Source organism: Electrona antarctica, assembly GCF_951216825.1.
Source record: "Electrona antarctica genome assembly, chromosome: 4".
In the NCBI taxonomy this organism is placed as follows: domain Eukaryota; kingdom Metazoa; phylum Chordata; class Actinopteri; order Myctophiformes; family Myctophidae; genus Electrona; species Electrona antarctica.
Genome location: NC_136809.1, coordinates 22,117,295 through 22,132,421, shown reverse-complemented (window position 1 = coordinate 22,132,421; position 15,127 = coordinate 22,117,295). Strand labels below are relative to the sequence as shown.

At 40.2% G+C, this 15,127-nt stretch overlaps 1 protein-coding gene across 1 annotated transcript; it reads left to right on the top strand.

Annotated features, from left to right (window-relative positions):
* The first annotated feature begins 7,636 nt into the window (after nt 1–7,636).
* On the top strand, nt 7,637–14,372 carry scrn2 (secernin 2). The gene is made up of 9 exons (XM_079498975.1): nt 7,637–7,754; nt 8,539–8,709; nt 9,178–9,359; nt 10,324–10,523; nt 11,333–11,548; nt 11,698–11,863; nt 12,552–12,732; nt 13,364–13,520; nt 13,861–14,372. Exons 2-8 carry the CDS (start codon nt 8,548–8,550, stop codon nt 13,514–13,516), a joined length of 1,260 nt encoding a protein of 419 aa, XP_079355101.1. The 5' UTR covers nt 7,637–7,754; nt 8,539–8,547; the 3' UTR covers nt 13,517–13,520; nt 13,861–14,372.
* The last annotated feature ends 755 nt before the right edge of the window (nt 14,373–15,127 follow it).

Sequence of the window (15,127 nt, the reverse complement as noted above, 5' to 3'; positions counted from 1 at the left end):
TCGAACCCGCGGCACACTGCGACTGGATTACCAGTCGGGTGCCCAGGCGGTTACGCCACCGCCTGGGCCTTCCTTACTATTACTGATTCTATATTATTTCTTTGTTACGTTTACATCACACATTTAATAGTTTATCAGTCTGATCATTTGAGGCTTTTATTTTTTCCCTCCTTTGCTGAGTTAATTCCTTTCCTGTCACAGCATGTTGGTGGAGCAACTTCAAATCAACTGACAAAAACAGACCACAGACAGACCGGCGGGAAGTGGGTTTCTCCCATCTCCTCCTTATTCCCTGAAGAAGCACAGTAAAAATGTTGAGCTTGGACTGATGGAGATATAGCAAATGAATGAATGAATGAACGCATGAACACATGAACGAATGAACGAATGAATAAATTAGTTTTATTTCGAACATTATTTGAAAACAAATACATTAAAACAACACTGAAACAAAATACAACAACAAAAGAGACAATGTCCGATAAGGAGTATATGAAGTATTTACCAATGCAGCATTCACTGGTAATTATTACTTTTCAACAGAATGTATTTACAACAACCTACTTTTCTTAAAGAAAAACATGAAAATAGAACAAATAAAAACAATCTCAGCAATAACTGAAATAAAATCAATAAAACTGGTAAAACTGGTACTTTAAAAACATCCAAAGGCCCACAACGGGCTGGATTACAGCAAAGGTGCTAGGACTTGTGACAGCCAGTCGAGCCAGAGAGAGCTGTGTTGACTCAATGGGTCAACCACCCCTCCTTGTCCAAGTACCTCCCAAATATAATGCTTTTATATGACCTCCTGAAGTGATTAAGTCTAAGTCTGGACTGAGTTGCACCTCCTTATTCAGTCACAGACTGAAATAGTTTTCAATATGTGATTGTAAAAATGTCTGTGATCAGATTGGCGCAATTGTGACTCAGCATGTGCATAGATGACACTATTATCTTTGAGATGTGAATAAAATATCTGATTAGAAATACATGTAGGCTAGTCCTGTAAAGTCACACCACATGGTGGAGGTAACAGATATAAATAATTTCAATATCCCCACTTAACGAGCAATGTTGAAAAAAAAGTCAAATAAAGTAAATAAAGTGTTATTATCTTTTCTGAGTCCACAACTTGTACATTTTCTTCTTTAAAAAGAAAATTGGCATGAATAAAATACATCAGGTCCATTTGAGGTTTGATCTGCTGTTCTCTTCCCAGTATAATGTACATGTACACATGGGGAGATCAAGCCACTGAATTGAAGACCACACACAAAGTCTAAATGGTGTTTACCAATGCCTTTAAATAGTCATGCATATTTCTCATGGATAAAGTGCTACGCAATCTGAAAGAGACTATTTAATAACATTTAATTACAGTGCAATTAAATGTGGGGCTTACAAATTCTCCTAATGTTTTTAGCCTGTTTAGAAGGTTTGTTTGACAGTTCCCCCCCCTATCAGTGGTTGTGTTCTCCTTATATCCTATATGTGTTTAAGTTAAGTGTATGTCTAACTCTAAATTGTTTACTTGTGTTTGTGGTTCAAATGATCTTTCAAGATGAAACAAAATGATGACAAAATATGACTACAGTTTTAGTGATAACACTGAAATGTGTGAATATGAATACTTACAGTATGTGGGTTTCTTTGAGGTGAACCGTCTTCACATCTCATCCAACCTGCAGAACAGCCTATAGGTCTGACACTCAAATCCTTTAAATCTTTGCCAAGGCCTGTCATACAGACCTGTTCAACCTAAATTACTTTCACTGTCAGCTAATATAAATATACATTTAAACACTGGTGCTAATGTGACCACCTTTGAAGTGAGAATAGAAGGAGGATAAGTTTGTATTTAATTCCAGCTACTGTCTGTGTGCATACACCGCCACACGTTGTTGCTCTTTATTGGTATAGCCCATTCATTTGTAATTGTAAATATGATACGAAAACAGGTATTAAGGGTCTGCAATCTGTATTTATAAAATACATGTAACATTATGAGGAACAATTCCTCTTTTGACATCAAGTCATTTTTGGTCAACACACCTTTTCTAAGCGAAAGTGCTTACCTTGAAGAGTAATTATAAATATGAGGCAGATATACCAATTATTGAGATTTTTGTAGCAATGCACATCATTTAGAAGTTTATGTCTCACTGTTCATACATGTTGGCAGATTATAATTTAGAATCTTTTTATTTTTTGAGATAAATGTGTTGTACTGTAAATATACGTACATGCTAACTCAAGGTGGTTCTGGTACTGCTTCTCTAGCGGCTATAGAGTCTATTGTTGGTCTGATTTGCTCTTGTCCCACGGGAACCACAGTGGTGTCCCAGACAAATCCTACTGCCAACACGCCTGCCTCCAGAGAGGTAGGCCAGCTAAAGCCTCACTTCCCCTCAGGAGGCTAGGGGAAAGAAATCTAAACAAAGTAAATAGTAAGCACCCAGTAGCCTAGTCGACTTCCTTATCCTTGTTGATTATTCAAAATCCCAGAGGAGGGACCGGCCCACAGTTGTCTTATGAGTCACTTTTTTTTCTCATACAGGCACTCACTCACCACAGTGCCCCCCCACGCCACCCCTCCTCCTCTCCTTCTGCCTCCCCTTTCAACTTCAAACCCAGTCATTTCTGCAAGCTGCACTTTGATTGTACCAAACACCTGTATTTTCGGGGAGAGACTTCCTTGCGAGCCCCCGCCTCCCATCTTTGATTGTTAAACAGCAGTGGCGCCGTCATTACTGTCTGTGCGACTGATGCAGCCCGACTTCCCCTCCCACCTTCCACCTTCTTCCTTTAAACCAGAAATTTAATCACTCAAGAGAAAATCTAGATCCAAATTTAATTTTCTCTCATTTGTGTTGCAGAATACATTAATTTCACAAAACATAGCCTACATCTTGTGAAAGCTCTAAAAGTCAGAGCTGTAAAACTTTGAATTCCTTAATAGTTTTAGCCGTTGAGTCAGACGAGCACTAAAGGCCGCGTCACTGGCTTTCTGCAAGTTTGAAACTCTGAGATCAGCCATCATCATGCAGAAATGTTCCCCGACTTGTTGTTGGCTGAGTAAATATTTAAGAGAGACGGGCCTAAACCTCATAGCAGACTGACAGACAGCCCCCTTGACACATGTACACAACACACAAACACAGGCATTTTGTCCCCAGATCACCATAATACCTCAGGAAGACAGACAGGCAGACACGCACGCACGCACGCACGCACGCACGCACGCACGCACGCACGCACGCACGCACACACACACACACACACACACACACACACACACACACACACAACTCTGCAGCAGTAATACCATGCTTTATTAGGCGGCCTCTCCTGCCATCCTGTCTTTCCCCCAGATTAATATCCTCTGGGCTCTCCACCAGCTGTTTCCGTGCCTTAACACCCCTCATCTTCCTCCAGCCAGCCTACAGCTTCACATGGCTGGCTCAAAGACTGGGCCTCAGTGCCACAACGTCTGCCTGTCTCTGGGAAGGCTAAAGCAGACCATCTACAGCTTAACTGTGTGTGTGTGTGCATGTGTGTGTGTGTGTGTGTGTGTGTGTGTGTGTGTGTGTGTGTGTGTGTGTGTGTGTGTGTGTGTGTGTGTGTGTGTGTGTGTGTGTGTGTGTGTGTGTGTGTGTGTGTGTGTGTGTGTGCGTGCATGCGTTCGTGCGGGCGGGTGCACGTTAACCCCATTCACACTTGCTTGAAATGCTGGCAATTCACTGGCATATTTTATGTGTGAATATTGTATTGTATTGTATTGTATTGTATTGTATTGTATTGTATTGTATTGTATTGTATTGTATTGTATTGTATTGTATTGTATTGTATTGTATTGTATGCATTCAAAGACTATTTTGTACCAACAATATCATGTCACCCTACACGGTAAAAAGTCCTGTATTGTTATTTCACTGCATAAGTGTCAACGCAAAACGTTCTATATTGTTCTATATAGTGGCGGGACAGTGCTTAATGATGGTGCTTAATATTAGTTCTATCAACAACATGCTTCATAACAACAATTAAGTCTTCAGATTTAAAAATCTCAATGGATTGGGCAGATCTGTTACATAGGGATGGCCCGGGATGGCTATTCCAGAGCTTGGGGTCAGCGGCCGCAAGGGCACGTACGGACCACAGTCACTCCTGCTTTTCTGACCGGTTCTGGGCACAGCCAGCAGCAATTTGTCAGCAGGCCTCAGAGCTCTGACTGGCTGTAGTGGTGCAGGAGTTCAGAAATATTCTGCCTGACGTTTCTTCCTAAAGGGGAGTTTTTCGTTACCACTGTCGCAATATTGCTTGCTCTGGGTGGATCTTTGTTGGTTTTCTGCTGTATATGTAAAGTGTCTTGAGACAACTTGTTGTGATTTGACACTTGACACAAAAACAAATGATAGAAGCTTAAGTTTAAATCAACTAAAACTGACAGGGAGTCAATGAAGATGAAGTGAGGCCAATACCAGAGTGATATGGTCATATTTTTCTGTGCCAGTAAAAAAAGGCGAGCAGCTGCATTTTGAACCATTAAAGATGCCTGAGTGAGGACTGATCAGTGCCAGTGTATTTGCAGTAGTCGAGTCTGCATGGACAAAATAAAATTGATGGATTCTTAGTTTGCTTTCATTGAGCTTTCGAAATGGTTTGTCTAACCAGGTTTTCACATCTTCTATAATCTAAGCAGTCAAGTAACAGCTGAAATGAGTCATTAAAATGGACTTTGAGAGGTATACGTACATCTGCAGTGCTAATTATTTTTATTTTAGTTTTTGGCTAGATCAGTGCTACTCAACCCGTTTGTATCTGCGGCTCGTCATGGTCATACGGTTACCAATACAAATTAATAATTAGTCATTTTAATTGTTTTGAACAAAATTGTAGGTATTGTATTGTTTGTTCCAAGAGAAAGTGATATGGCCTGATGTCAGCTGAGTATTAAATTAACCACTTATTTATTCACCTGTGATAATCTGTTCATTATATGTTCTCTTCACATTTTGTGAATGAAGCCTCATTTTGTAACTTCATCATGATTAATCACAATGTTTTTGTTTATTGAAGTTTGTCCTTATAGATGGAAATGTGGCTTTTTACTGTGTGTTTCCTTAATCTTTATACTAGTCGCTACTAGTCTGTTACAAAATCACATTGTAAACGTTTCAAAATAATACTGACATTTTTAGCGTGCAGACCTTGGACTTTTGTAATTTCGCTGAGTGGCCCCTGAGCCATCTTAAATTCAGTAGCCCTGGGCTAGATTGTCAATGTACAATGTTTTGGTAATTAAACAATAATTATTATTATTTCTTTATTTTGACCTGATTTTATCATGTCACATGAACCACGTCACAGTGTAAGTGTTTATTTTGAAGATGACTTGATATAAATTGTTTAATTTCTAAATGAATTCACTCTGTGCTTGTTCGACCGTCTGTACGTACAGTATGTGCAAGGTGTTACTAGGGTGTGACTGTCTTTGGCTCAGGTGGGTGTTTACTCCTCCTGGTGTATTTAAGTGTTTGTGTCTTTGGGCAGACAGGATGTGCGGCTGTTTTCAGCACGCTCCAGGAGATGAAAGGCCGGAGGGGGTGTGGAAGTAGCCAAGTGCTGTTCAGGTAACAGACTGTCTACTCAGAAATGTTTTAAAGAATCCAAGCATGTTGTCCTCAGCATTCCAAGTGTGTACTGCAGGGTGCCACAAGGAAACACCACTCACCACCATGCCACTTTGATATTCTCTCCTCCAAACAACTCAACACACCCTGCAAAGCTGGGCATATTGCTACCACTTATAGGTCCAGGTGCTCAGTGGAATCTTGAAACATGGCCAAAAGTCAAAAGCAGGATCTAAAATTGTCCATTGTCCATTAAGTCTGTGCTGTAAAACATTGTCAAGTTACTGTCAGTTGTATTGAATTAGACTGATATAACATCTGTCTTCAGGCTCAAATATATTGCAGAAGAATAAAGAACTGCAGGCAGCTTAGTCTTTATGGTGACTGACATACCAAGACTGCAATGCTGTTGGGCAGGTTTACTGTTTTTTTTTGTTTTTTTGTTTAATTATTTATAACCACATTGATCCTTAACAAAACCCATGGTTCACATAGGTGAAACCATATATTTTAGAGTGTTTCTGTTTGGATTCATGTGTCCTTGAGACTGTTGGTTTCATTATGAGGTAGAAGGAAAGATTACATAAAGATCTTTTGTGTGGAGGTACAGTGTAAATATTCATGAAAGATAATAAAAAACCCGACTCGTTTGTCTACATATAGCCTGTGTCATTAAGACATGTGAATCCCTTGACTCCTTCAAAACCGCTCTCAAAGGGCACCTACGGACGGCTGCAATTCGAAACTGGCCCCCGTAAAATCTGAATCCCCCACCCACCCCCTTTTCCCCTCACTGTATATGTTTTTCCCCCTTTTTTTACCTCCTTTATGATGATTTCCTGTTTTTGGCTATATAGAAGTGTATATTTGTCTCTAAATGTTATGATGAATTGAAAACGGTGGACCCTCTTGTAAACAAGTGTAATGCTTTATGGTGTCGTCCACTAACAGTTAACAGTTTTTGTATTGAGTTGTGCTTAAATGTACTGTAATTCTGCAAACTGTTAATGAATACTTCAATCAATCAATCAATATCTTCCACAACAGTACGAAAATAACAGTTACGGGTGGCATCAAAATATACTTACAGTATCAAAGTAGAAGTACCTATTAGCCCATGGCCCATTTCACAATACAAAAGTAGTAGTAATGTAAAGTATAGGCATATACATGATGTGAACATGTTTCATCCTTCAACTTCAAGCCCCCAAATGACTGGATATACAGGTTTTGTATAGCAATTTGTAGCCATATTAGACTTTGATTGATTGATTGAAGAATTTATTAACAGTTTGCAGAATTACAGTACATTTCAAGCACAAACTCAATACAAAGGCTGTTAACTGTGAGTGGACGACCCAATTAAGCATTACACTTGTTTCCAACAGGGTCCACCATGTTCAAATCATCAAAACATTTAGAGACGTACAAATAGACACTTCTATAGACAGAACAGGAATTCATCAAAAAGGAGGTAAAAAGGGAAAAGAAATATATACAGTGAGGGGAAAAAAAGGGGGGGCGGGGGGGGGATTCAGATTTTACGGGGGCCAGTTTCGAATTGCAGCCATCCGTAGGTGCCCTTTGAGAGCGGTTTTGAAGGAGTCAAGGGATTCGCATGTCTTAATGACAGTTGGTAGGGCGTTCCACATTTTGGTGGACCTTAATCGAATGTTTAATCATGTTACAGTAACAGGAGATGTCCTGTCCTGTTACAGTTTTTTACACAGGTCTGTTATCTGGTTTAAACCACAGCTTTCTATTTATTGTACATCTTTTGGTTCTGCTCTGGGTTAAACCACCATGTGTATATGTATTTACTGTAGACATACATCTTTATCAGGTTCTACTCTGGGACTGGGTTAAAACAACCTGTGTTCTGTGTATTTACTGTACAGTAGGCTACATTTTTACACATGGTCTGTGCTCTCTGAGACTGCATGGGTTGTTAAACCATGTGTTCTATTTCCAGACAGTGATTTGCAATGGGCAGACGAGACGAGACCTTTAAGTACAGACCAGAGTGGATGGATCACAGTGGGTCACGTGATACAGTACTAGCGCTACAACCTGCCTTCTCCCAGCTAGCTGTCCGGTCCGTGTGTTGCGATTGAAAAGGTAACATTTTCTCCGCCAGGTTTGAGGATTATAATTTAGTTGTAGTTGTCACAGTAGCCCTATCGCTCACACTTGTATAGAGCCAAACGCCCCATGCATTGACAATAAATGGCACGCGTGCTTTCTTTCGTTCTCCAAAAAGGAAACGATCAGACATCGCTCCCGAGTCCCTTCCGACTGTAGGCCTGAATTCATAATAAACATTGATTGAAACACCTCGTCGTAGTAGAATCAATCAATGCCAGCAATTATTTCACATTTGACTGCATTATTCCTTCCGCAATGAACAGAAAACAATATCGACGGCAAGAATGATATGACAAGGACCTGTCGAGTCGGATTTGTGAAGATTACAGTCAATAAAGTGCTCTGCACAAGACTGCCTCCTAATCCCTGTGTGAAAGGGTTGGGCAGTGACTGACTGTCAGTGCACCGGTTCAATCTGACTTTTCCCAAAACGGTGAAGATTTGAAGCATGAATGAATGGAGATGAGTCATTCTGATTTGTCTAACCAAACCTGGCTGTAGGCTATGTATGCTGGGTGTCATACGTGATTTTAGATGCAAGCCCACACTTAACAAATTACAGAAAAATAAATGTCGCCATTGTGTCAATTTATTTATTTGTGTCATCATTATAAAACGTGCGTGATTTGGCCGATATATAATCAAAGAGCAAACAAAGTCACATCACATGTATCATTATAATGCATGCCTGTTAAGATTATTTTAATAAAAAAATGTAATAGATACATTTTCTACTCTGGAATTATATTTTGTTCAGTTCTCTAGGATGGCAGAGCCCCCCCTGTCATGTGACTGTTTTGTGTCCTTGCCACCTGGCTCTCGTGATGATCATGTCATTTTTGGGAAAAACTCTGATCGTCCCAGGGATGAGGTTCAGGAGGTGGTGTACCTCCCCGCTGCCTCTCACTCGACAAGCTCCGTGGTGGAGGTACTGTAGGCAGGCTAAGCTGTCTATTAGCTCATAGCTGTCAATCTTTGCAACACAGTTGCTAATCTATGCTAATCTATTTTACTATTCATGGATGTTATATCTAATTGTATCTGGACTGGTATCTATATGGTAAATGTGAAAATTGTATAGCTATATCACAACTCATTCATGCTAATAATTTGTTCAGTGGTATACTGATGGCATGGATTGAGTATGTTAGAAAGCTTATTTGGCTACACTGACATTGTGGGACCTCTGATTGTTGTCAATTAACTTAAGCAATCAAATATGAGACATTGAAAAGCCTATTTTGTACAAGCTGAAGCTGGTCGTCAACCAATACACATTACAGTCTACTAGGTATTATATCCACATTTAGGTATAAAATACCGTATAGCACTTGAAAATCATTCATTTTTACTGCTACAAATCTTTCTCTTTTTCTCTCTCACTCTCTCTGTGTAGTGCACATACATTCAGATCCCTCAGGTAGAGCACACCCATGCTGTGGTCCTCAGTAGACCTTCCTGGTTATGGGGTGCTGAGATGGGTGCCAATGACCATGGGGTCTGCATTGGGAATGAGGCTGTGTGGACCCGTGAGCCTGTCACGCCTGGGGAGGCTCTTTTGGGCATGGACCTAGTCCGGTAAGTATTGAACAATGGAGGAAAAAGTACTAATTATTTTTATTTATTTTTTACTTAAGTACAAGTATCAATACTGCAATTTAGAAATATACTCTGTTATTAAAAATCTGGTATTCGAAATTATTGTACTAAAGCAAATCAATTATCAAAATATAATACTTAAAAAACCTCTATTGAGAGACTATCAGTGGAGCTAGGACGCAATTCCTCAGAGCTGTTTTCTTGTTTGTTTTTATGTTTATATTATGTATGTGTGTTGAACATATGTATGTAAAATCCAATAATGATAGCCTATATATATATATATATATATATATATATATATATGTACCGAAAGTAAAAGTACCGTACTTATTATTGAGAATGTCCCGTTTCACAAGTTATATGATTTATAAAAACTCTTTTGAAAACAGCCAAAGTTTAAATGGGGCTGAAGTTTACAGTGAAGTTTTCATATTATTGTAGTGGAGTAAAAGTACAATATTTGTCTCTGAGATGAGTGGAGTACAAGTAAAAGTATTGAAAATTGGAAAAGTACTTCAATTTGTAACTAAGGACAGTACTTGACTGAATCCTGAATCCTACTGTGAAGCCTAAACAATTAGTCTATTGTTAATTTGTTTCCAAAAATATATACTGATGTTTTACTCTTGGCCTTTCCGCAGAGGGTTCTGTAATTCTGTTTAGTTAATCATATAAATTATTCTCAGTCAAAGAAATGAGTCAGACAAAATGTTATCCCTGGATGATGTCCAAGCTATAAATCACTGTCCTAGAGATCAGCCCATGACATTTTATTAGGAACCCCTTGATGGGAAAATGTAGCTTCTTTAATATGTAGAAGTCACAATCCTTCCCCCATAAAACATCCAGAGGAAAAGTGCAGTGCTAAACATGACAGTGTTTTGGCACCAGCTTGTCCTGTTCCTGTTCAATATAAACCAGCATTTCTCATAATTGGCAGCTTGGGACTGGAACGTGGAGACAGTGCATGGGAGGCGGTGACAGTGATCACTGACCTCCTGGAGCAGTATGGCCAAGGAGGACCTTGTAGAGAGGATCCTGAACCATTCAGCTACCACAACACATATCTCCTGGTGGACCGCAATGAGGCCTGGGTTCTGGAAACTGCTGGCAGGCTCTGGGTGGCACAGAAAGTCACAGGTGAATTTTGTGTTAAAGCTGCAATCCACAACTTTGATGTTCTGACAACTGACGGGAAATGCACGATTTCATAGTAAATGCGACCTGCGGCCACAAACAATCTATTGACAGTATGGAAAATATGAACAGTCTATCCACAGTAGATAATGGAAAATGCAAATGTTTGTCGGGCCGGGCCAGCCCAGTTAGGGCCCAGTTATGGCCGCAGGCCAGGTGAGAACTCTATTCCTCGCCTCCACCACCACCTCCACACCATACATTTTAGCACCAACGATGGAGCTGGCCCTCTTCACCAGCTTGTTCAATCTGTTAATGTCCATTGTGTTGATGTTACCCACCTGCAAATTATGTAAAGAAGAGCACACTGGCCACTAAATGCTGGTAGAACCTCTGCAGCATCCTATTGCTGTATGTAGAAGGACCTGAGTCTCCTTAGGAAGAACAGCTTGCTCTGTTTCTTCCTGTAGAGAGGGCCACTGTGTTGTCTGTCCCTTTTAGGTTGTTGTTCATGTGTACACATAGCGATAGGTACTTGTAGGTGTCTATGATCTCCACTAGTCCCCGTTATATATTGTATTAAAATACTCTACCATACAGATTGGTTAAAATAAGGTTTCATTCATTCAAATAAGTGCAGGAGTTTATTGATTTGCCCAATGACACATGGCTTTGGATAGATTAGTTACTCCATACAGTAAGTATGTCTGTAGATGATATGTACAGAACTGTGACTTTGAGTTTTGTATAGAAAAGTTGACTTCATGTTCATTGGGATTTCTACACAGAATTTAACTACTTGTTTCTCTCAGAGGGTGTGAAAAACATCTCCAACCAACTGACCATCGGCACTGAGATCACAGTAGAGCACCCAGAGCTGCGGTCTGTGGCCCAGGCCCATGGCTGGTGGGACGGAGTGGGACAATTCAACTTTTCTCAGGTATTCAGCCCAGAGAATCCCCCCGCAAGAATGGAACTGGCCAAGCAGCGATACAGTGGAGGCACAGAGCTTCTCCAAAAACATGATGGTGAGGGACACACAGGACAGCAACACCTCACAGGATCAGGATGTTTGCAACAGAGAATGCTTATGCCCAATTACTGAATTATTTCTTTCTGTGAATAACACAGCCATACGACAAAGTATAAGTTAGGCCTTACCTTGTTTTATCTACAGGCTCAGTGACAGCAGAAGTAATGATGTCTATTCTAAGGGACAAGCCCAGTGGCATTTGCATGGATTCAGAAGGTTTCTGCACCACTGGCAGCATGGTGTCCATCCTGCCAAGGGACCCAAGCTTGCCCTGCATTCACTTCCTCACTGGGACCCCAAACCCTTCCAGGTTTGTCACTGGCCCAGTCCTAAATACACACTTCAACTTTCTTAGTCTGATGTATCTAAGCCTGTCCTATTTGGACTACAAGGACTTTTAGATTTTTTTTTTTTTATTATTTTGAAAAACATTTTTGAATAGTTAAAATAGCCAATCTACAAGCTCACAACGTGTCAATGTGTCCAAAAATGTTACTTTTCATTAAATATAGACCTCATATCTTATAGACCTCAAATCTGAAGTCACAAGCTTGTATTAATATTAGTATTTAACCACTTTCAACCTGACATCCATATTTTGGGGGTGTCAGTAAAAGTGTGTTTTAAAAATCTTTCTTTGTGATGAGCTTGTGTGTTGGCAAATTTCTTGCGTGACACTGTCATACAACAAAGTATAAAATAGGGCATTCATTTATGAAAAATCACACCCGTGTGAAGTGAGGCGCGCACTATTTTCTCACACTATGATGTAAGATTCTCCATTAATTTATTGTCAATAGGTTTGTGTAGAACAAAGTTTGTGGACAGACACAAAAAGCTGGATATAGGAGGGGCTAGCGTCCCTCAAAAAACAAAATGGTGGCATATGGAGATACATGCCATGGTTTCTGCCCAACAACAACGTTTTTTTATTTTTTTATGTCTGTGTTCGTGCCTGTATGTCGTGGTTACCTTGTTGTCCCCTTGTGTTTCTGTAGGTCTATATTCAAGCCTTTTGTCTTCACTGACTGTATCACCCCAGTTTCGAGGGTTGTCTCCCCACATTATGGACCTGACGACCCAGTCAGGATGCAGCCTCGCTTCCAGAAAAAGGTGGAGCGCCGACATGACCTTTACAAGGCCCATCAGGTCGCTCATAACACTATGAAGACCAACCCAGTGAGTACTGTTGAAAGACTTGTACAGTAAGTCTGATTAACTCTGAAGAGTGTACAATTGGAAGTTAAAGGACGACATCATCACCCATTTTCAACCTATCTTTGTATAATTGATCCTCAGGAATACTCATGATAAAATGGTTATTTTCTACTCGATCTATGAATCTTAAAAAACAACTGACAGATTACAACTTGTCCAAAATGCGACAGCCAGAGTTTTAACTAAAACTAAGATGAGAGAACATATTACTCCAGTTTTAGCTTCACTGCATTTTTTTAGAATGAGAACAATGACTTCTATTATAGCATGCTAACTGTCCAGGTATAGAAAACCTGCAGTTTCTATTAACTTGGATTCCCCATCGATCGTCACTGGTAGGCGGGTTTCTGAACCATCCACAGCCCTCCTATGAGACCGACTGAGTTGGCAAAAATGGTACCATATTATAAATGAATGAGGAGGACCAATTATATGAATAAACGTTGATAATGGGTGATGTCCTTTAAGGGTTCATTTGGTTGCACAATTCGAACGCTCTTCTGAGTTAAATGAACACTATTTTAATGTGTGGCATGACCTTTGTTTCTCTGCTTTCTATCTCTCTGACCCGGCCACTTCCTGTGTCCTTCAGGAAGAGGGTTTAGCTGTCTATGAAATCCTAAGAGAGCTGGAGGTCCAGTGTCTGAGTGAAATTTCAGCCATGCTGAACGGAGAGATATCAGGGGATGAACTGGGCGACTTGTTCTTCGACTGTGTGGACACAGAGATAAAGTTTTACCAGTGAGAAGGTAAGCAGACATTCTCTTTTGTGTACCTTTATGTGAGTATCACATGGATGCGTGCGTGCGTGCGTGCGTGCGTGCTGTTGTAGCTGGTAGGTGCGAGTGGGAGTGCATGTGAGCGTGCACATTTCTGCCAATTTCTGCCAGTCTGTATGTTGATACCTTCTTGTTCGTTCATTTGTTTAAAATATTTGAAATATGTTGAAAACGTTTGCTTATAGTTATACTGATATGCCCAAAATATTAACACCAGGTTCAAAGTAGTGGTAACATATTGCCCAAATGTTATGCCAGACTGTTTGGTCATTTTTCAACATCTGCTGTATTAAATTGTCTTTTGTTACAGTGCCCCCAAGTGGAGATCCCTAGTGCTCTCAGACGGCCCTGGGACTGTTAACGCTCCTTGTTCCTGTTTGATCAGCTTGTCTCCCTCTCACAAAACACACAACCCTGACGTCATCATTCCATCATTAACACAGACTAAATGTCTCAACCATTGTTTCTCTCTCTCTCTTTAATTGTTTTTCATTTCAAAGACCCCTATAACTGTTACAGACCTGTAAGAGTACTTTTGGAACCCCCTCAAGGAGCCCTGAGGGGAGAACCACTGGTCTAACGCTCCACGTGATTGGAGCATATTATCGTCAGTATCTCTCCGGGGAGCAATGACTGCACCTCATTAGTGAGTGAATGTAATGCTGTAGATTACACAGGCGTCTATGTAGAGATGAATATGACATTGCACAAATATTGTAAGTACAGTATGTTATTTGTTTAACCTGCTATTTATGTTGCCAGTGAATGGGCTCATTCGATGGACACCCCTAGGGGAGAGATTTAATAAAGATTGTACTCAGTTGTGTGTTGTGCTTTTTTAACATTATGTATAGGCCTACAACGGATAGGAATTATTGATCATTTTAGTTAAATTGCATAACAATGAAAGCATTTGAGGTGATGAATACTGTGGTGCTGGATATTCCCCCAAAAACTTAAAACTCAAATAGAAAATACTGTCAAACTGTTTGTGTCAACTAAGTATATTACTATTATGTAATGTATGCGTAAAACTATCTTGCTGCTTAAACACTTAAATCCCAGCATCAATTTTGTGGGGCAAAACCGAAGATATTTAACGTAGAGCGAAAAGTCACTAATAGCATAGAGCCCAGGAGCAAGTATAATGTCACTAATAGCATAGAGCCCAGACGTGTGTGTGTGTGATTAACAGATTGGAGAATTACAGTACATTTCAAGCACAACAAATATATACTTCTATATATATTCAGAAACAGGAAATCATCATAGAGGAGGTAAAAAGGGATGGTTGGGGGAATCAGATTTTATGGGGGCCAGCTTCGAATTGCAGCTGTCCGTAGGTGCCCTTTGAGAGTGCAATGTGCATTTGAAGGAGTCAAGGGATTCGCATGTCATAATGACTGTTGGTAGGGCGTTCCACATTTTGGTGGCATAAGAGCAAAAATAATTTAGTCCCTTGTTTGTGCTGAATCTGGGTTAATGGTTTGTTGACCTCCTCTGGTGTTATGGGTGTGGACTTTGTTGACATTAAGGAAGTATTTAGACACATGGGTTAGGGCAGGGGTGCCCAAAAG